Source organism: Ammodytes marinus, assembly GCF_949987685.1.
Source record: "Ammodytes marinus genome assembly, chromosome: 16".
Lineage (NCBI taxonomy): Eukaryota > Metazoa > Chordata > Actinopteri > Uranoscopiformes > Ammodytidae > Ammodytes > Ammodytes marinus.
The window spans coordinates 21674302-21697417 of NC_137220.1; the positions used below are offsets into that span (position 1 = coordinate 21674302).

Here is a 23116-nt window from a genome sequence, read left to right on the forward strand (position 1 = left end):
AAGAAGATTGTAATACTTTCCCTTTTGTCCTTGAAATAAAAAACTAAACTAAACTAAAACAGAAAAAGTACATGAGAAAATGAGCTAAAAATTCCTGCTCTGTTACATAACCTCCAAAGTATTAAAAGTTAATCCAAGATGAAATCAAACATACACAATACCTATATGTTAATGCAGTTTTGCAATGTCCATTCAGCAGATCAATTTGTTGTGAAAGGATTAGCTCTCAGTGATCCAGTTTGATGTAATCCACTACTTCCTATAGGCCTTTTCCTTCTAGGGCCCGAGGCGGCAGGATATTCCCTCGACTGACAATTACAGATAATTACACCGTCAGAGTGAAAGCTTTATTTAACAAGCTGTGTCCAAAATTACCTATAATTGACGCGGTCATTTTATAAAATCATTGACGATGTTTGACGACTCTTTTCGCTTTTCCAGATGTTTGCGGGGCGAATAGACGTGACCCGCTTCGACTGATTTACGACTCTGAGAGAAAATGGCTCCGGGCCACATGGGGCACACAGAAGACCATAGACTGAGGAAGGGAAAAATTATGTTATTTTAGCAATACATTACCGAAGCCTCCATGTGATATTATCTGCTAAAGGTGCAAAAAAAACTAATTCCTCACACTGTTGGGATGTTAGTAAAATAAACAAAATCAAACAGGTTGGCGATGATCACTGAATTTGATTTATTTCAAATAACATAAGTGTATCCTGACCCCTGGGCCAATACATTATCGGCAAAATATTAATATTATAGGCGTATTTTAAGAGGTTGTTGAGTGAGTTCGAGGTCAACGGATCATGGCTTGTATATATGACTGTAAACTGCAGGTCAAGAGGACTATTCCCATTTCAGAAGGTCTCAAGAGAGGAGTGGCAAAAAAACAGAGAGAGAGTTGGGATGAAACATTTCAGCCATCACTAAAAATCCATCAGAACATTGAAAAAAAACGTACCTAAATCAAAGCCGTTATTGTGAATGGCAAAGTACCAGGCCCACTTTGTTGAATTTGGTCACTTGACAAATGTGTGTGAATGACAAATTCAGTCTAATTATTATTTCATATGTCCTTCATCTTTTAACTTGTTCAGATCTTTTAATTAAAATGACAAATATATACACGTATATCTAAATTTAAATCATACAAAGAAGTTGCAGATTTCCATTCAGTGCCTGTTTCCCATATGTTTTCGAAAGGTTTATAAAAATACCGCTACAACACCATGAAATGGTTGCATGTTCATGTATCTTGTCAGAGCCCCTATCAGTACTGTAATAAACAGTTTCATAATGGCTATTTTGAAAGTTACTACACAGAACCCTTATAGTACAGCCTACACCCTGCCAGAATTAATCAAATATACACCCATTGGTCAGAATAATTTTTTTTTTTTATCTTTTCTTTAATCGGATCAGTTTTTTTAATGTTAACAAACCAATGGGTCCTTTGGATCAGTAAAGTTCCTTAAAGAACAACTATGAAGAACCCTCCCTACATGTACCTGCCCCTTCTTACCATAAACCTCTGAAAAGAATGAAAAAACCCTGAAATGTCCAGAAACAGATACCCAGCTGGCATTAGTTTTGAGTTGCAGCTTTATCAAATAAGTCTCTGTAGGCCGAGCTCCTCTGGAGGCAGAGATAACTTCACAGGCTGTCTCTTAAAGTCAGACTGTGTTCACCTTTGAGACAAGAAATAACACTCGCTCTTCCTCTAACAAGTTGAATTTATAAGCAAGCTACCAAAGCATTGCTTCATTCAGTCAGGGGTTGCTACTGAAGCCGTATGCCAGGGTGACACTACACAATATCTGCTCGGTTATAGCCAGATTTGGCAGTGGTAGGTTTTGGGTCATGCCAAGAACAATTGTTTCTTGTGTTGTGGCCGAAGTTAATCTGGGAAACCCCACGACGTCATCAGATCTGCATGCATTGAGAGAAAGACTAGCATGCTAGAATATTTGTTGTTGTTTTTGTTGCCTTCCACAACTTTTTCCGTCATATTTGTGATGTTGACCAATAGGAGCACGGAGCGCTAAGAACAAACATGGCGAATCCAGAGAGGAATGAAGTTGTTGGTACAACGGATCAGTATCACAATGATATACTGTAGCTAACATTAGCATAATGGATTTCACAGTCTGATTCAGAAAATACACTCTGGTGGCTAGCTAGCAAGCTAAATTTAGTTTTCAGGCTAAAAATGTTCCTTAATTCTACTTCAAGTTCTCTTTGGAGAAACCCATACTATTCTCTTTGTGCAACCCTAAGGTAAATGTTTGTAGGCTTTTCAGAACATGAGACAGTAACAGCTTTCTGCCAAGTCACGGCATACATTTTTATTACTCTATAAACACCTAATCTCAGACAGTTACCATCGTTACCAACAAATAAAATGTGCAGTCTGACCCCGGCAATTCCAAAATTTGGATAGATATTGTTGCATAAATTACATTATTGAGTCTGACTTTCTTGCTGTAATTATTGCTAATTCAGTTGGGTAAAAGTAACACAGTCTCATTTTAAGTTTTTAAAGGTGGAATCAAATAAACAGTTTGCAATTAGCTAACTGGTATAAGGTAATGGTAGCCACATTACATTAAGTACCAGGAACCAAGTTATATTTTGGAAACAATTTTTCAATATCTCAGTAGCTGTCTGTACTTTCTATAATGTTATATGTCTCATATGTCCCCCTTTTCATTTTAAACCTGAAGGAACAATGTATTAAACTGCAGTCAATCTCTGCCAGTTCTATTATTTCTGCCTCCAGAGTCGCCCAGAACTCCTAACAATGTCCGTGTCCCTATGACAGCTCCAGTCGACACGCTGGAATAAAATCCGTCATTTGTCCCTGGAAGTGTTGTGTGTGTCCCTTTTTTGTCCGTCACATCATCTGAGTCCTGGGCATGGAGTCCTGCTGGTGTCCTGCGGGGTACCAGTGACCAAAATTGTTCATGTATCCCCCAGAATGCACCGGGGCACCCTTGGCGGCCATGCTGATGTCCCACAGAGAGCATGGGGAGGAGGAGGACTGAGGTGGGGGGCCCAGGTGGTCTCCCTCAGGTCCACAGGGCCCGTTCTTCATTATCTTCTTGAATTTGGATCGTTTGTTCTGGAACCATATTTTCACCTGGATGACAAAGGGGAAAGGAAAAGAGTTAATAGATGGGTACATTTTGTTCAATGAGGCAGTATAGCTAAAAATAGTTGATCCAAAAAAAACTGCTGAGATGCTCCTTCAATATTTGTTTCCCATGTTTAGAACAACAATAAAAAAGTAACGTTTGATAATTAAACTATGATAAAATGTTTAATTAATAATGCAGTCTTATTCAACAGCCTGCATGTGTCCGAAAGTTTCAGTGTAGCTAATGATTGAAAAAATGTCCCTTCTACAATCCTAAATAAGGAGCCCTTCTTTGTTGATTTAGCTGCCTGACCTGTTGCATTAAAGGTGGAATCAGCGATTCTGGAGAATGCTTGTTGTCCAAACCACTTTTTGTCTAAATGTGTGAATATCTATATCTATAATATCTAAGTGAATATCTCCTAACGATCCGCTACCTGTCCGTATTGTGTGTCCATGCTGAAAAAATAAATCTGGTGTTGATACACAGCCTAGGCCCTGTAAACTGGTATGTAAATAAAGGGGGCCCACTGTAGATAGCAACACACCTGTTTACAGAACTTGTCTGTGTATTAAAACAGTTTTTCTTTCAGTGCACACACAGTACGGACAGGTAACGGATTGTATCAACTGATTTTCACACCATTTTCTTAAGTGTCTGTCAATATTGTTCACTTAATATCTGCTTATTGAAAAAATACATATTGGTGGGTGAGTGAAAGATAGATTCTTATTGAAGGCATATTTAGCCATATTATTCCTAATGTTTGGCTGAAATGAAACATAACGAGAAAACAGTATTTTAGCCAGCAAGTGTGTGAATCTTTCTTCAATGAAACCTTAACAACAGAGTCATTGTATCTAAGTAATAATATACCACAACAACCTAAATTAAGTATTAAAATGTCAAAAGACAAAAAGACAATAAACTATACTAATTATTGCGTACCAACCAAATGCTGACCTTCCAGAAGTGCAATAAAAGATAGTGATGCAATAACGGAACCTAACATTAGTATGCAATTAAATAAAATGTTCAAGCCAACCAAGCCATGCATTTACACAAAAGACAGAAATACCATCACGGTAGGTGTGCCTATAATTATGTGACTGTGGCATAACCATCGACACTGCCCCAGTAACATACCCAATGACACACTGTGTTCGTTTAATAGCTCTTTTCACACAGTTAAAATTGTCAAAGCAAAGGTGACTGTTGATATAGTAATAATTCATTAATTTAATTTGTGACAAAAAGGCATTGACAGCATTAATTTTAAAAAGTAACGTTCGAAAACAACAAAATATGAGGGAATGTACAGTTAATAATGCAGTCTTAACCAACAACCTACATGTGCCTGAAAACCTCAAGGTGTAGTCACTGATTGATAAAATGTAACCTCTCCCAAATGATCTCTTCTTCAGGCGTTGATTCAGCTGATTGCTTTATAAGCAACATCTTGTGTTTAAGTAACATCTCGGCTGGTATCTCACTGCCAGTAAGTCAGGCTAAAATTTTAAGTATTTGCTGGTAATGTTAGCTTATGGGTGCTCCGAGGAACTTTCAGTTTGTGTTATTTTCTTGCACCCCCTTTGGACAAGAGCAGTACTGTTTGTACTACCCCAGCTGTTGTTCCTTGGTGAGTGTAACCATGACAAAGCTATTAAGAAAAACTTTACAACGCATTCTTTGAACTGATGGTCTTGTTTGCTGTTACAGGTACTTTATGATCATCAGAGAAAACATTTGACTATTTTAGAAATATTGAAAAGTTCCTCGTAGCCCTTTTTAAACTACCAGTTCTGACGTCTCTGCCAGAAATGTTAGCAAACGCTACCAGTAGTTATAGGTGGGGTCCGCGATTCTGGAGAATGCGTGTTGTCAAAATCACTAAATATCTCCTCACAATCTGCTACCTGTCTGTACTGTGTGCGCACTGAAAGAAAATGTACTGTTTTTTTTTTTGTTTTTTTTCAACCTTTATTTATACAGGTATATCCCATTGAGTCCGAAGACTCTTTTGCAAGGGAGACCTGTTCCCATTTACACATTACCATTCACACACTCATACACCGATAGCAGGCTAACTATCGACATTCACACGAGGCAAGGTGGGTGAAGTGTCTTGCCCAAGGACACAACAACTATGACAGAAGTGGCAGGGCGGGGATCGAACCTCCAACCCTTTGATCATCGGCCGACCCGCTCTACCACCTGAGCCACAGTCGCCCACACAGCCTAGGCTCTTTAAATGGGTATGTATACAAAGGGTATGTAAACAAAGGGGGCCCACCGTAGCTAGTAACATGCCCGTTACAGAGCCTAGTCTGTGCTTAAACACTGGATTATTTTATTTTTTCGACGATCACCACTTCATTCAATAATTTCTGTGTGGTTAAAGATGATTTTTCCTGTGTTGTCGTTGATATAATTAGCATGTCCTCTGTTTCCAGGGCGCTGGCTAATTGAGCATTAAATCACACAAATATGCCTGGCTCACCTGTCAAGCTTAGCAGGATGAAAGAATGAATCATCATAAACCGGTTGTAAGTGCGGCGTAGAGGGAAAAATGAACGCCCAAATGACTGGTGTTGCATGGAGACAAACCTCTGGCTGGCAACACAGGGCAGAGAAAGATAAAAGAGCTAGAAAGAGAATAGAAAACACTCATGGCGCTCCCATATTCTTTTCTCCTCCACACTGACAGTCCTGGGAATTATTACCATGGGATTTTTTTATGGCTATTTATGAAGATGGTTGAAGTGGTTTATGGGAGATTTTTTTTATTTCTAATAAAAAATCTAATTTCAGACTGGTCTAATTAAATCCCTAAATATGTGGAGAAAACGAAATTATCCCTTTAACCGATAATCAAAAAGGCACACAGCTTTCAGCAATAAAGCGCTAAGAAGTCATGCAGATTGAAATTTCACATTCATTTGTTTTCTATTGTTCCAGTCTACGTGCTGACGTAAATCACAGCCTGCGGGGAAGTTAGCATGGATTGTGGTAAATTCATAAAGTTAAACTATCACTCTATAAATCTACAATATCATTTCGCCACACAATGCTGTTGTTCAGAAATTAACTTGTAGTTTTGCTTCTCTTATCTCGTACTTTTATAAAGAAAAGGTACAAAATAAACATTTAGACGTTAATTTGAATAAACTTTTTCTGATTCTGTCTATACTGCATGACTCCTATACAACCATCTTTAACGGCCTATATCTCAAGGTTTATTTTTTTCAGTGTTCCAAAAATCTCAACTTCTAAAGCATTTACATCAACTAAACTTTCCATAATAGTTTTGAACGCTATTCTAAAGGTTCTTACAGAAGGATTTATTCAAATGTTGTTAATTTTCAGATTTATGATAACATTTTCTCTTTAAAAACCAACTGAAAATAGATTTTTTTAGCATAGTATTTTTTTATTTATTAATATGAAAAAAGGCTGAATCCCAAATCGGTCTCTAATATGTTGAGAAAATTCAATAACGATTTTTACTCTGGCGTTATCCACCATCTAGATTTTTATTTTTAGAGAAGCAAATTCATGCATCATTTTCTAGCTATACAGTTGCTATATTTGCATATTTAGTCATTCATTTCAGAAAATAATGGTAGTAAAAAAAAAGATTGCTTTAAAGTAATTTTTCAACTGGTAAAGTTCCTTGATGATATGTACACATTAAACATTGTACCCTATTCACCTGCAGAGTCTATAGAGTAATGTTATAAAAAATGACAGCCACCAAAGCAAGTAGTGCCTGCCGTATTCTAATTACTTGGAGTGGTACAGCACAGTGGTGTAGCCTGCAGATTAAAACCTACAGTGAGTGAATGGAGCATAGCTTATGAGCCCAGGAGTCAATCATCAGCATGTTAAGTTAATGCAGCCTCAGTGAGAGGATTTCTGCTGTAATTATTGGTTTCATATTTCAGCAGCAACATGAAGTTGACAGCTTCCCTAAGAGCGCGACTAATGACACCGACATTAGCAGAGGAAGGTGGCTGAGAGGCAGGCCAGGTGCCACTGAAGTGTGCGTGTGCATGAATGCTATGTGTGTGTGTGTGTGTGTGTGTGTGTGTGTGTGTGTGTGTGTGTGTGTGTGTGAACACAAAATATAAAACCAAACCTTGCAGTGTGTGGCAGCAGCATTATTCTTGAATATGGTGCACGGAAAAGATGATCTGTGGTGTACCATGAGGGATCTTTTCAGGAATAAAAGGCTTCCATTTGGTGGTTGGTCTAAGCTGTGCGTGTGTGCGTGTGTGTGTGTGTGTGTGTGTGTGTGTGTGTGTGTGTGTGTGTGTGTGTGTGTGTGTGCGTGTGTTTGTGTGTATGTGTGTGTGTGTGAGAGAGAGAGAGAGTTTCAAGAAAGAATGTAAGACTATGCTACGTGCCATTTCTCAGCTGCGTCTGGGAACATTAGAGATTTAGATGGAAAGTGGTCAGCGGTTGGCTGCTGGCCTAATGACATTGAGGCAGGATAGAGATGTGGAGTACGATTGCTATCTAAAAGTGTGTTTCTGTTTATGTTTCCATCCGTATATGTGTATGAAAATGCACTGCATACGTTTCAATACATGCGTGTGTGTGTGTGTGTGTGTGTGAGTGTGAGTATTACGCCCATGCATGAAAAGAAATGGGTTAAAATGTGCTCAGTACATACTGTATGTGATTGTGATGTCGAATTACACACGCACACCAGGCTACTTACGACCGACCAAGAGCAACAGGATGGCCAGTTTTAACAAAAGCCGCTTTGTGTCTCCATCTATTGACTTTGTCATCACCATAGGAAAAACACAGTGTTGTATTTTAAATGTAATATGTTTTTTTTCTTATGTCCATTTTTACAACAATAATAATGTTAGATTGAGCTCTACTGCATTGAGTCCGAATGTAAAAGGAAAATGGCTGTTCTTCAAATGTAAAAATACCAAATTGTTATTGTTTTCAAGAAAAAAGAAATACAATTTTCTCATGTACTTGGTAGTGACATGACAACAAGATTACTCTTTTAAAAACAGTCAAAAAAGACAAATACTTACTTTTAAAACATATGTATAAGGGGACATTGCATTAAGTGGCGGTTTTCCAGTGGTGGCAACAAACATCAGTAGTCAGGTCAGAATATGCTACATTCAGTACAATAACAATTGGGAAAACCTAGAATATACCACATTAGTCAATTATCTTATCTGACCCAATTCAACACGGAATCCCGGTCCTACATCCACTTTTGGTCAAGCCAGTGACTTTCAGGAGTCTCTGCTGGTTGCTTGACAATTCACGGTCACCACTTCCAAGTAACAATGTCAACCCAGAAAAAAACTGGAAGGGAACCCCTTTGTGGCTTTGCTTTGTCTAAAAAAGGTCTCACTTTTGACACTACCAAAGCACTCACAGAAAAGAAGCACACGGTTATTCCAAGCCCACAGAAATGTGTCTGCATTCCTCAAGCTACAACCAGAGATATCCTTTAATTGCACTCTCTAGTATCAACAAACTCTAGCGTACTGCAAAGACTATGCAATCAGTCAAAGCCCACTTTCTCTCATCCAAAACACCTCATAGAAAACAGAGAAAGGTTAAGAATAAAATGGCCTCCCTGGTAATCGTGCACGTGAGTATGACTTGCAGCCGACCACATTAAAAAAAACAATACAACAGAACAGACAAGGCAAAATGAACAGATAATTTCCTACTCCCAGTGTGTGTTAACATAGCTGCGGTGGTTAATTCAAACGAGAGCAGAACAGTTCATCCAATGACATCAGTTGCTTATGTATACTCACTCATGTACTAACACACACGTGCACGCACACTCCTGTGTGTGTATCCTATTTTAATTGAGGTGTCAGCATGCAAACCATATGGTGTTTCCCCAGTGCAAGATTCTCAATTGTCACCTTAACCACAGGTATATTTCATCATGCTCCACAGATTAGTATATGGGCCTTTAAAAATGTGTCAACAAGCCATTTTATTTCACAGCCACAAGCCTGCAAACAAATTCACCCATTATTTTTCCCTGGCTGTTCTTTGAAAGTAAAAACTAACTAGTTTAACAATTTTTATTATTATTCTTTTCTATTCCATTCCATTCAGTTCAATGAGGCAGTATAGCTAAATCCAATCATGATGTAGAAAAAAACCTTTTAGCTTAGCTTGTGCCAATGGTCAAGTTTAGCAGATATCAGTACAATGCTGGAATGAATGTGATTGGTGAGGTTAAGGTTCTTTTAGATTACATTTTCACATGATACCTGGCAAAGCAAAGACACATGGGATTCCTAAACTAAGGACTGTAAATACTGTATTGGCATGTTGCTGTAAATTATAAATGATATTAATTAAACACATTAGTTCAAATGGGCAAGAAAGCTGATCTTTGGGTACAGATATGTTTTGGGTATAGGTAGCCTACTGCATTTTCCCTCTTTTATTTCCATAGGATTGCCTAATGAAAGAGTGTAATTAAATAATGATTTAATTATAATAAAACTTCAATAGTTATATTATTGCCATAACACTCAACTTTTGGTATTCTGTATTTACTACACCACTCTAAACTAGGCCTAGCCTACTGTGTTTATCTTCTTGTATTTAATAATTGCACAATATTTAGTTAAATAGTTATTTCACAATATATCGTATTTAAGAGAAACCAGATGCTCAGTAAAGTCAGAGTTATCCCTCAATTTCAGCAGTGTCCTTAAACACTCTGTTAATGTAGTATTTGATAACACTTACTTTGTTATCCACATAATGGTTATCTAGATATAGTTAGGACCAAATTAAAATATTTCAAAGTGCAGCATCAATCCGTCTTGTTTATCATGGGGTTTGTTCCCAGACTGTGAGTGTCACAGACAGAAACAGCAAATATCAGAGCTTAGATCAAACAGATAAACGCTCTAAGAACTACTGTTGTCTATTATCAATTGAGTGTGGCACATTTAGCTAAATGGCACTGTGAATTCCAGGATGTTAATACTGGTAAAACAAGAGGCAATTTTTTTTTTTAATAATTGCAGCATCCAACGCCGGTTTTGCTGACTTCATGTGACAGACAAAATGGCTGCCATTAGGCTTTTATTTGCCTGCAATTGCACATGTGCGCTCATTCTCTTTCAAAACACACAAATAAAAAACTATTGAGTGAGAAAGATGAGCAGTGGCAAGACATTATAAAAATGTTTTTGTTCCACAGCACAACCCAGAACGTGCGCAGATATCACGCAAACACATGTATACGTACAAGAGCTCCAGCCCTTATTTTTTAGAACAAGTTGTCTTTTCTTCTGGGGTTTGTCTCTTTTGTCTCCCTTTTGTATTGACCATTTATTAATCAACCTCACACGCAATTCTAGTACATCCAGCGCATGCCAATCGGTAATTACACATAGAGGAACGTACAGTGACACCTGTTCAAGAATGTACCAGTGCCTGTTTTTTTTTGAGTTTTTTACTGGCCCGACCGCCTGTACCTGTGAATGATGTGTGGCTGCCGTACCGGTGTCGACTCCCTAACGGTGTGATATTCATCATGCGTGAAATTAGGGTGAGGTGATGGACACACACGCCCTTAATAATTAGAGAGAAAAAGGAGCCAACTCTTTGTTCACCTTCAAATTTCTTCGGAATTGTGTCATCCAAAAGACAGTCAAGTTTTCCCCTTAAGCCATTTAAGCATTTCTTTGGAAATCCTCATTTTAGTATAAATCAATCCTTAATTATCAGACATTGTGTGCTTGTGTCAATATGGAAATATATTTATGGTTAAATTAGGTTCTTTTGGAAAAGTATTTTAAGCCTGAATGGGAAAGAGTGCAGGTGGCATATTATGTGTCTATATCTCAGTGTGTGTGTACTTGTACAACTATTTCTGTGAGTACCAATTTGAGTTTTAGACATTAGGAGGGAGGACATTTTTGGAAAGTGAGGACATTTTGTCCAGTTCTCCCTTTAAGACAGGCCTTTAAAGGGCTTCTTGAGGGTAAACACTAGGTTTTAAGGTTCAGGTATGAATCAGGTTTATGTTAGCGTTAGTGTTAATAGTTGGGGTTAGGCATTTAGTTTTGATGATTAAGGTTCAGGGTAAAGGGGTAGGAAATGCATTATGTCAATGAATGTGTGTGTGCGAGTGTGTGTGTGTGTGTGTGTGTGTGTGTGTGTGTGTATGCGCGCGTGTGTGTGCTATGTGTGTGTGTCATCCACTGCCGTACCTGGGTCTGCGTGAGGCCCAGTTTGGCCGCCAGATCGGCCCTCTCGGGCAGGGCGAGGTACTGGGTTTGTTGGAAGCGCTGGTTGAGGGCCTGGAGCTGCAGGCTGGAGTAGATGGTGCGAGGCTTCCTGATCTTCTTACCCTTCCCGTTCAGCCTCACCTCCCCGTTCTCTATCACCGCTGTGGGCTTCTCGTGTTCTGGGGGGAGAGAGGAGGGAGCAGAGCAGAGGGTTTGATTTTATTAACGCCCCCAAAAGATAAATACAAGGCACCCGACACACACCGACCATCTGTACCAAGGGCACCACCAGTCTCAGCGTTTCATCTTACACGTCCACCAACAAGACACCAAAATTAAAAACGATTTTTTTTTTAATATCCTGCTTTATAAAGTTTTGTCATATCTCTGTAACGTGTTCTCTGTCATACTAGTATGAATAAAAGTTGCGTCTGTATATTTCTCCTATACAACCCATCTGTAATGGCCATTATCTCAACATTAGTTTTTTTCTCCAATACTTCAAACATATCAACTTCTCAAGCACTTACATCAACATACATTACATAGTCATTCTTAGCATTATTCTGAAGGATGTGCTCATATGTTGTTAAATGTCTGACTTATGAGACATTATCCTCAAAACATTTTAATACCTGTACAAAGTATTCTTTTAATATATAAAATAAAAAGGCGTCATCCAAAAATCTGTTCTGTTAAAAATGTTGTAAAAAATATAGATTTTATCTCTGGCCTTATCCCACATCTAGACTTAGGTTTTTAAAAAGATGCACATTTGCACAAAATTGGTTAGATATTACCAAATTTGCATATTTATATAAACATTTCTGAAAAGGTTGTAATAGAAAAAAAGTATTGTTTAAATGTCAGTAATCAACTGGCAAAGTTTCACGAGGATATAAGGTTAACATTTTACCATCACATGTCTATAGCTTTAAAAGGAAAGCTTTTGGTGGCTTGTATTCCCTATTTGTGTGTTTTATTTCGATCCCTCAGAAGACCTTAGAAAATAAAAGCCTTAGTGTAAAAGCAAAGCAAAGAAATTCAGCGTGTGCCTTTATCCAACATACAGGTGGCCTCCATTAGAGTGGCAATATATTCAGCCTTCACAGAAAACTTGTAGGCCTACGTGTCGTGTGATAAGAAAACATTTTGTGTGTGTGTGTGTGTGTGTGTGTGTTTGTTAAATATCCGACCATAAATGGGCTGAAGCATTACATTACAGTGAATAAGATAAACCGTGCATGTAACCTGAAACCATCTCAAATTTAACCACACAATGGAAACAAATAGACGTGGGTTTCAAAACATGTTGGGATTCTGTGCGATAACTTGGTGCAATCCTTGTCAATCTGATACGTGGGAAGAACATGTGTCGGTGGATTAAAGAGGGGTATTAGCTCAGTGAAAACACAGCATAAACAGCTCATTGCAATGACATATAGCCTGATGAGCATGCTGGGATATGGCTGTATAATGCCCACATGACAGACAGGAAAGGCAGGTTAAAGGATGAATGCAGCTTTAGCCTCTTCGTATGGGCTTTTCTTCTTTTTTTTCCTTTTCTTTCTTTCCTTTTTAATTCGAGAAGGCTACAATAACTGTGTTTTATTCGCCCACGCTGATCTCTGTTATGACATGTGCTTATAGTGTGCAGTGGCATGGGAGAGAACAGCTGCGGACAGGCCCCAGGGCCCCACAAGACGTTTTGGGATATCTGTAACTGAGCCGCAGAGAAGGGATGAGATGCAATGGTGCTCGCTTTGCTCTGGACTGGACATTTGATTTTAAAGTGATGAAATACAGAAATAACCATAAAGAGTTGTTAGTACACCGATATGAGGAAATATTACACGTTTTGCGTTGTACGGGCTTCGTCTGAACAACTTTTGATTAATTGTTGATTCCTTAAAAAGTCCCCCAAGACAAAGAAACGTATGTAATGTTAGACTATATAAAAGGGGCTTTCCTTGTTGGTCAGTAGAAGTGCACAGAGCTCTGACTCCCCGTTTGACCTCACATGAACAACCTGCTATACTGTTGAGAGAAACTGAATTAGACTGATTGTGTAATTGGGAGTTTAAAGTATCTTCAGCACCAATCAAACATACAGAGAGTGTGATCGTCCATGGTGCATCTCACCATGTTTTTTCATTTTTTTTTTTCTTTTTTTACAGCTGACACAAGTGATGATTCAACACGTCAGCAGACCATAATATCCTCTTTGTCAGACGGTTTCATGAAGTTTAAACACAGCTTAAAGGGGATGAAGGGTGTTGGATACCTCAGCGAACATGCTTTATTTGTGGTGAATTATTTGATTGATACATCACATGGGCTGAGAAAACCAGTTGAAATAACTGATGTTGGTCTTATTGTCTGAGGAGCATCTTTTTTGTCCCCCGAAAATGTTTGGATTTAAGGAAATACACAGACTTATTAGTATGTTCACCTATTTAGAATGGCATACAAAAGTCAATGAAGAAGGCAGTTGGGATAAAATAACTTCTTTGTTATTTAAAAAAAAAAAAAAATCTACATCCGCTACATCTTTTGTATGTATTTATTATACAAACTCAAACTGTTTTATAATAATATTTAGAGCAATTATCACTAATAGTTTGTATATTTTATAGTGATTGGCTACGTTATTTTTCATGTCCTTCCTCTCATCTTTTGTCAAATCTACAAAATTACACGTTGGACTTCTCACTTAGTTTGTGCTGAGAACAATATGTAACGATGTATTTGGGGTAGAAGAGAACAAATTTAAAGTGACCCTATACATCTGTTACCCATTCATGTAACATATATGATGGTTGTCACGCCACTTCAGTAAAGTGTCCCAAGTGCAGGTTGCTCCTCTCCGCCACTCCAAATGCAATAACTTGTATTCATAATATCATAATAATATTTATTTGAAATGATTAAATTTGATGTTTTTATTGTAACATAGCATTGAAGAAATAATCACTAGAAATAACCTTTTTACATTTTAAACATAACCTATCAAATGCAACACGATATTATGTGTATATACTATTTCAAGTGGTGCAATGAATTTGTGTTCTAAGTCTTCAATAGTCCTCGCAATTAGTCCTCGCAATGGGCCTTTTTTATTTATTAGTAATAATTGTTATACATAAGACAACAATAAAATAAACGATTGAAAGGGAGAGAGAATTGTGGGATGTCCTGTATTAGTATTATTATTATTATTAGTATTGTTATTTAAATCTCAGGTGACATGAGTAGGCTAGTTTAAAAATATCGGAAGCACCAAATAGTTTTGATTAATTTAGTTTTTATCAATTTCAAACAAATTACGGTGAGTAATGCTATCAGTGTTAAGCATATGCCTACATTAGTATTATTATTATTGAAAAGCCTCCCTTCAGTGCGTGCGCCGGGAGCCGGGTCTGGGTGTTATTCGGGATATAATGGGGTTTGGGGGATTTGGGGTTAGGAGCGCGTGCAGCTCCCGGGGCCGGTGCGGGACACCGCAGGGCCGGGCTCGGCTGCTTCTTGTGGAGAGGCTCACGGTCTCTGCGGGCCTCCAACTCATCTCCAGTCCAACCCCAAAGTACACTGTGGCTGACCCGTGTGTGTGGATCCAATTATTGTGCTCCACTGTGGCTTATTTTTCGTGCTTTCTTTACACAATAGGCCCACCCCGACGATTATAATGGGCTCTAATAAGACATCTGTGAGGAATAACATTTTTCTTTTCCCTTCTTAAATTGGGCGAGCCTTGTTTCATTTAATGTCCTCTGTGATGGAACATTCAACGTCGTTTGGGCCGTCCCGTTATTTAAGAAGACACACGGACTCATCATTTGAATAAAGCTAATTTTAAGCACTAGCCTATATGACGCAGTACATAAAATAAAATAAAACTTACTGGTATGTGATGTGTGTGTGGTAAAAGTCCATTGAATTGAAATTACATGTTATAACCTAATAAAACTGACGCTTTTGCCTTTAAGGCAAGAGCTTTTCTTTGTTTGCGTTACTTTTCTTTGGGAGCCCTCAACTCCAACGAAACACCTCCGTGGCATAAGTCTTCATAAGACTGTTATATCCGACTATCGGCCCATGTTCAAAATTAGAATGCAAATTTTCAAATTGTTCTCGTTAAATTATCCTGTGTCAAACCTACCCGCATCATCCAGCCTGCTGTGACCGAGCGCGCCGCCGTGGCCTGCGTGCTGGTAGGGCAGGTAGGCTCCGGGATGGTGCGCGCTCACGGGGCTGTGGTAGGGCGGGTATCCCAGCGGGCGGCCGTAGGACGAGGCACCGGAGGAGAAGGGCCCGTCATGCTGCGCGGCGTGCAGGCCGTGGATCGGGTAATGGTTGTGAGACAAGCCGGGGGAAGGCTGCTGGTGTCCCGGGTAGCCGTGGCCGCCGTGTCCGCCGAACTCCAAAAACGCCGATTTGGACGGATCAGGCGGGACCAAAGTGTCCGATAAAGAGCTCATAGTCATCATTGGGGTAAAGGGACAGTGGTGTGTCGGTGGAAGCGGTAAGAAGGGGTCAGCTATGACCTCCAGGCGGGGGTCATCGTAACACAACCCACCATCAAGGGAAAAAAAGAGAAAAAAAAAGGAGACGTTCAGAGAAGTTTTGCACTTTCCATAAAACAACAGGAACTTTTTTTGAAAACCTTTCGACTGATGTCCCTATATTCCTGCTGAACGAAAGGGGACTATAATGTGGGTTTTCCCTGCGTTACATCCCAGCTGAAGGGTCCTCCAACGGTGAGCGTGTAATATGACATTAACGCGTAACGCACTCGGCGACAAAAAACAAACAAACAAACAAAAACAGCAAAAACAAAACAAAATGCCGAAAAAATTAATGATGTAATATCCTTGGTATCGAGTTATTTTCCTTCTTCTCTCTGTCCACAGTAACCAGTGTGCTGCTTGTTTCCTCGCGCGGCTGCAGAGAGGTGCGGAGTGCACTGTGCGTCCCTGAACGGCCCACTCGCTGCCTCCACACTGCGCACGCCGCGCGCTCATTGGCTGCAGCACTGCCCCACGTCACACTCATCAGCACCGCCGCTGGATCTGGCGCTTCTCTGTGTTTCTTCTTCTTCTTTTCTTTTTTTTTTGGCGGACAGCACATCGAGCCTTAGTGCCGAAGACTACAAGAGCCAAGAGCCATTTGAATCACTTTAATATAATCCGGCAAGTGTGAAAATTGTGGACAAAACTAAATTATAAAATAAAATTAACCGAGTTGAATAGGTGTCTAAACACAACCCAAAGCCATTCAAGAGGACCGGAGCAGACTGACTATACAAATATGGATGAATAAATACATAGATAACCCAACAAACGGGCCAATAATTTATACAATATTCGGCGTGTTTTATGATCAGATGCAAGAGTAAGTTTAAGTGATCTATGAGGGAGTGAATGAGGGCCGTGGCCTTTGATTCGCTTCATCCTACTTCTGCATCATACAATAACTTGTAGGCAGACGGTTAAAACATCTGGCTTTTATAGTTTATTATGTACAATTCAATAGTGGCCCAACTAAATAATTATAAATAAATAGGCCTAAATAACATAAAAAATACGTCTCATTTTTGCGGTCATGCGTCATGAACAGAGAATGCGCATTTAAAAAAATCATGATTTCATAAAAAAAGAAGACAATACTGGCTCAGACAAGGCAGCGGCTTTCCAAAATAAAACTGGCCAATGAAAGGGGCGCGTCACACCAAACGATCTCCATAATTTGCTGCTGAAAGGCCGCAGAATCTATTATCCAAATTATTTTTTTATTGAACACACGTTAAGACACTGTTCCACAAGAATCCAATTTCCCTAAAGGACATCACATTGTTCTAATTCGTTTTCTTTCTTTCTCATCTGGCTGTACATTTTTATTTTTTATTTGTTTTAGATAACATTGGGATAAAGCCGGTCTTGCACGTTGCACCATCGTACACACACACACACACACACACACACACACACACACACACACACACACACACACACACACACACACACACACACACACATCCTCAGGACACCGCCTGTGGTCCCACACGACGGACAATTACAACAATCTTGGCCCTTCTACAGAAACTGAGGTCTCGGACACTGTAATTTTGGCTTGTGTTCGTTACGCTCCTCTGCGGTTGAAATCCTTGACTGTAGTGAGCCCGCTTTCAAATTAAAACCGGCAAACCTCAACATTACAATATAGGCTGCATCCAAAATAACGGAGGATCAAGACATTTCAGGCCAATGATCAGATCCGGACGATCTGCGCGACGAGAGACTCAGGTTTCAGGAGGCCTATATGATAGGCTCAATAGAGATGCCATCAATGTATGTGTGTGTGTGTGTGTGTGTGTGTGTGTGTGTGTGTGTGTGTGTGTGTGTGTGTGTGTGTGTGTGTGTGTGTGTGTGTGTGTGTGTGTGTGTCCTGGGCATGGCGTATAGCGTACAGTGGGGCCTAACTGTAGGCCCATAACTGACACTGTATTATTTGTGTCTCCATTTCTGTGTCGTTGCTCTCTATTGCTTCAAATTCCATGCGGTTGCAGTTAGGCCCTAACGACTTTTGAACGTTAACGGTCCCATCATGGCGGACATGTTGTGGGAATGCTGGTGCTCCAAAAGGCTATACTGTACTTTAATGTCATTTTAAGGTTCTAAGCATGTTCTGCAACATTACAATTCCACTGTTCGACAAATCTTGTATTTTTAATTGCACTTCTTTTATCTCACAACTAAAATGACTATTTAACTGTTGAATCTTTTCCCTTTAAAACATATGATAAGTTATAAAATACATTTTTAATGGTTAAAACCATTGTTTGTGGTTGGGCCCCATTGTCAAGTGTTTATCCGCTGTTAGCATCAAAGAGGAGAAAGTAAAGGTGTCCTTAATAGTTAAAATCTGATTGGTTGAATCTTGCCTATGTCCTATAGTCGACTAACGTTTGTCTTTCTTCCTGCTCAATGATCTCATTTGCAACATTGGCTCACATTTTTCCAGATGAAATGGGCTGAAACACCCAATTACAGTTTGTCTTCTTGATTTAAGAATGCATTGTATTGACTTAGTATACCATTCACGCACACTAAATAGATTAATCAAAAGCTCACAAGTTATTTTCTAAAACTAACTTTTATTAACATATAATAGGCTGATATTTATACCACAATATGGAGTGTATCAGGATTTTTTTGGGGAAAAAAACAAGCAATTTCATGTAAAATCAGACATTCAGCACCCCCATAGCCTTAATAGAATGATCCTTGTTTCATAATTCACATTTTGAGACTATTCGAATGAGAGATTGGTAGTCGAATCGGGCCCCTTCCATTGATTGTGGACTCTAGGCGAAAGTATTCTATACTTCAGCCAAAAAAATATGTATATATTTTTTCATTCAATTTGGTCTGAAACTTGAGAAAAATCTAAACAATTGTGTCGCAGAATTTCTTCTTCTCTCCCCACCTCCGGCCCCTCATGGTTGATCATGTGACCTCAAGAAGGGGCTGTGACCCAGGTTTGGAATCTTTGAACCAAACGAGCTAACTGTGTACTAAGCAGTTACAACAGTAACTATATATGCTTCCAAATCAAGGTTTTGAATGCAGAACCTTAACTTGTGTTTTGAAGTATTTTTTAATGTGGTGCATTAGTACTCATAGCCTTAAGTGAAGGATCAGAATAACTCCTGCATGCAGCCAGCTGGAGGGTAACATTTGGGCTGCACAGACGCCTGCAGGGCCACTGATCTTGGCTTTGATTGGTCTCTTTGAAGGCTCCGCTGTGGCCCTACAAGACAGTCACACACACACACACACACACACACACACACACGCACACACTCTCTCTCTCACACACACACACACACACACACACACACACACACACACACACAAACAAGCGCACAGAAATATAGGTGAGATTGTATTTTCTAAAAATACTGCTCCCCTCCCAATATTCTTAGCGCCATTTGCCAATAAAATAAATCGCCCGAATTGAATGTGAAGTATGAATGAATCAATGGATGTCAACCTCTCCCATCAGGATGAAGTCGACCAACTGTTTTGACAGCTTAATTAGTGTGCAGTACCATGTAGAAAATAATTAAATAATTGGAACACACTGCAGACAAAGATAGACCGACAGAGTCAGAGTCAGAGATGTTTTGGCATGCCTCTTGTAGTTGCCTTTAGGATCCGGCTTATTATACCAACAGGCTGATGTGTGGAGTTAGTTTGCTACACATCCAAGCCTGCGCTGGTGCTTTCATCTGTGGCCAACATTCCTCCCCCTCCCTGACTTCACCTCTTGCGAGCGCCGGGCGGGCACACCCTCCGTGTCAGTGCTGTTATTTAGCGGCACACAATCTTGCTAAGTCGTCACATTTTCTTTTCCCCCCTTCCGTTTTTTCTTTCTTTCTCTCTGTAAAAAGGCGATGGGGTTTGCCAGGGCACAACAACATGGGAGAAAATGATACTATAGCATGCACTTTTGGCATTTAGGCCCAGGGATTCCATGTATCAAATGGTTTCCAAAGTTGAATCCAACATTTGTCGTGAATGAGGGCGCAACAACTAATCGACTAATAATCGACTACAATATGAGCTGTCAACTAATTTAATGCATTTATGAAATTAATTTATAAGTTGGTGGCGGCCGCATGGCGTCAAAGAATAAAGTCTTAAAGCATTTCACCCTCAACATGGTAAACATGGTGCTCCTTCAAAATGTGCTCCAATGCCGAGCAAGAACGGGGGAATCTGAGGCATCGGGTAATGTGAGCCACCCCCTGTATCGAGGCAACGGGAAACATTTGTGGTCATGTGAGATATATGTTTTCAAGCCCCTCTCATTTCCCCTTGGCCCTGAAAGAGAGGACCTCATGGTGCTGTGGTAAGCATGTTTTTTTCATCAAAATAGGTATTTTGCATGTAAAAGTAAATTTTCTTGCTGTCAACTTAATAAACTGTTGTGCCAAAGCAAATGTATTCACGTAGAAAAACTTCTATCATACGTGTTGATGAACTACCAACATGTAAAAACCATGTGATGATATTAGCCAAAGATTAGCCTGAAATGCTAAGAGAGGTAGTTTTTCTCAAATTGTGGTGGTGGGGGAAAGTGAGCCAAATGCTGTGGGGGAAAGCGAGGCACTGTCTCACTTTACCCCACCATGAGGCACAAGTTAAGTTTAGTCTTAAACATATTTTAATGTAATATTACATAACATATGTTTTATTTTAATGTCATACACATTGTAGAAAAGCCATCATGCCAAGGAAATACACCAGGAAGACGATCTGGGGCAACCACACGGAAAGAGCATCTCATCTTTCCCTGTAACCTTCAGGGCTGGAATGTAGAGTAGGCCTAGTTGTAGAGTATGACAGGCTGATGTTATAATCCAGTTGGGTCTTCTCCTGTGTTCTGAGTCCCAGGCTGTTCTCGCTGGTTCTGATTTTCCTATGCTTTGACCCCCAGACACAAGCTGGCTCTAAGGGTCCTGTGTTCTGACCCCCAGACTGTGTTCTAATCTAACTGGTTCTATCTTTCATTTGAATCTTATTAAAACCTTTTGAATTATAATATGTTGTATTTGATTTTCAAGTGTTTAGAAAATTTGCTTTGCTTAATTGACCAAACCCCATCATTCTTTTACTAGTCCGACATTGGTTCTGGAATGTGTGGCTAGCTTTCAGGATTGTAACTGTTACAATATGTGTTGTTATGGTAGTTTCAGAGTGGAAAAAGTAAGTGGATCAGTTTACCCCCTTGATTTTTCTGGTCTGTCTCAGTTTACCCCACAGCTGGGGTAAAGTGAGCCACATGACAACTTTTTTTAAAACAATCATATTTTCACTGCCCTTTGTCTTGAAAAAATTCTGCTAATGCCCATTTCTAGGAAACATCCTGAATTAATGGGAAATGTGTAAATTTGTGTGATAAATCATTTTAGCTCGCTTAGAGGGGAGCAAATGTAAAAAGTGGCTCAGATTACCCCGTTCTCCCCTACGTTGCAAAAAATAATATTAATTCGGCTGGCCACATCTGCAACAGTACAAAGCCTCCACTACAGCGTCTTTTCCCCCAAACTTTTCAAAATGACTATGCTGACTGCTATCTCCATAAGGTAAACAGACTTACTCTGCATTAGCACCTCATACAACTCACTTCAAAAACACTGAACTGTCCCTTTAAAGGTAAAGGAGAGCATAAAAGAGGGCATAGGTCCCTCACACTGACAGCTGGTGTGGGGCACATAAAGACTTTTAATCTTATAAAGTGCTGATATAAAAAAAAGTGCTGTCCTTGGTTCAAATGGACAAACACTTGACATTGGAATGTATCTTTTGTATCAGCAGCAACGTTTATTAAAATACATATTTTTGAATCAAGTATTTATTGTTAGAGAGCACATGCCTCACATCAACTTGAAGCTAAATTTAAAAGCTGATAGCCAAATAAGAGTCATTGAGTCATTTTGCTATTCATAATCCAAATAGTCGATAAAGTGTTTCAATAATGGATAGATTACCGGACCAACCAAACAGTTTATTATTTTTAACCCTAGTCTGGAATATAAAGTGCTAAACCTGGAGAATTGTTCTTCTTCAATCATTTCTAAATGAAATCAATTAGAAAGACTTCACAGGACTTTTTTTTGTCACATTTTTACACAAAGGCCGTCAAAGTGGTATTGTTGTTGCGTGCAGGAACATGCCCGAATCGTGGAACAATTGACGAGCGGGTTGCAATGGCCAACACCTCCGAATCATGGACCATCTTAATGGCTGGGTTCAAACGACGCCGCTGACTTGTGGTGCCCCGCAGGGAGGCAATTTGTCATCTGGTGTCAAGGGGAGATGACTTACTGTCCGACAGCGGGGAGCGTCTCACAGTAGCTTGTGGGAACACGTGCAGGTCAGCTTACACCTCCAGGGAGAGAGGATGGGGGGCGAGAACGAGAGAATAACACATCATGACATTTCAATGAGCCTTAAAATGGTTTCTTTTCAGAACACGGGTTGGATAAAAGTTGTAAACTGACCCTTGTTTTGTTCTGTAGCTAAAGAAAACAAGACACTGATCCTAGTAACAAGTGCATCAAAAGCCAGTATCTTCTTTACCGGTGCTATAGAGCTCCATTGTTGTCCAACAACTATTAATAACACATTCATTAGATACGCTGTTGCACTGGGTGACCTGTTACTTCATTACCATGAACACACACACACACACACACACACACACACACACACACACACACACACACACACACACACACACACAGACACCAACATATACACACACATACACGTTAACGCATATAGACGTGTGAGTCGTTCAGGTCTGCGAATGGTGATACGTATGACACCTCATACACATACATTACACACACACACACAACGTAGATTGTTTTGATACACCTTTCCTGCTGCCAGAATTTGTCACTAAATAAGGATTACTTCGCTGCAGGAAATAGTCTTAAAGAAATGCACTATTTCCTCCTGTATGTGTAACATTTGCAAGAAACTACAGTCACCTGCTGTTTCAGAAAGTCGCTGAGCCTTTAAAAAATATATATGAATAAAAAAAACGGGGGAATTACTCTTCTTGCCAAAAATATTGAAAAGAAGAAAAATACTACATAACGCCATCCTTATCCATTAAAGTTATACTCTGTAAGATTTTAATCTA

The 23116-nt window shown here is 39.5% G+C and overlaps 1 protein-coding gene across 1 annotated transcript; it reads right to left on the reverse strand.

The window, feature by feature from the left end:
- Window positions 1-740: 740 nt before the first annotated feature.
- LOC307263237 (homeobox protein Dlx4a-like) lies at window positions 741-16349 on the reverse strand. The gene is made up of 3 exons (XM_080044347.1): window positions 15558-16349; window positions 11381-11577; window positions 741-3145 (listed from the first exon to the last, which is right to left on the reverse strand). The coding sequence occupies exons 1-3, from the start codon at window positions 15883-15885 to the stop codon at window positions 2900-2902; spliced, it is 771 nt and encodes a 256-aa protein (XP_079900473.1). The 5' UTR covers window positions 15886-16349; the 3' UTR covers window positions 741-2899.
- Between the last annotated feature and the right edge of the window lie 6767 nt (window positions 16350-23116).

Excerpts from the sequence above, each read along its gene's own strand:
- LOC307263237 (XM_080044347.1), bottom strand. The coding sequence starts at position 15,885 with ATGATGACTATGAGCTCTTTATCGGACACTTTGGTCCCGCCTGATCCG. Across the intron at positions 11,578-15,557 it reads CAGCAGGCTGGATGATGCGG|AACACGAGAAGCCCACAGCG; the intron begins GTAGGTTTGACA and ends CTCTCCCCCCAG. Across the intron at positions 3,146-11,380 it reads TGGGCCTCACGCAGACCCAG|GTGAAAATATGGTTCCAGAA; the intron begins GTACGGCAGTGG and ends TTTGTCATCCAG.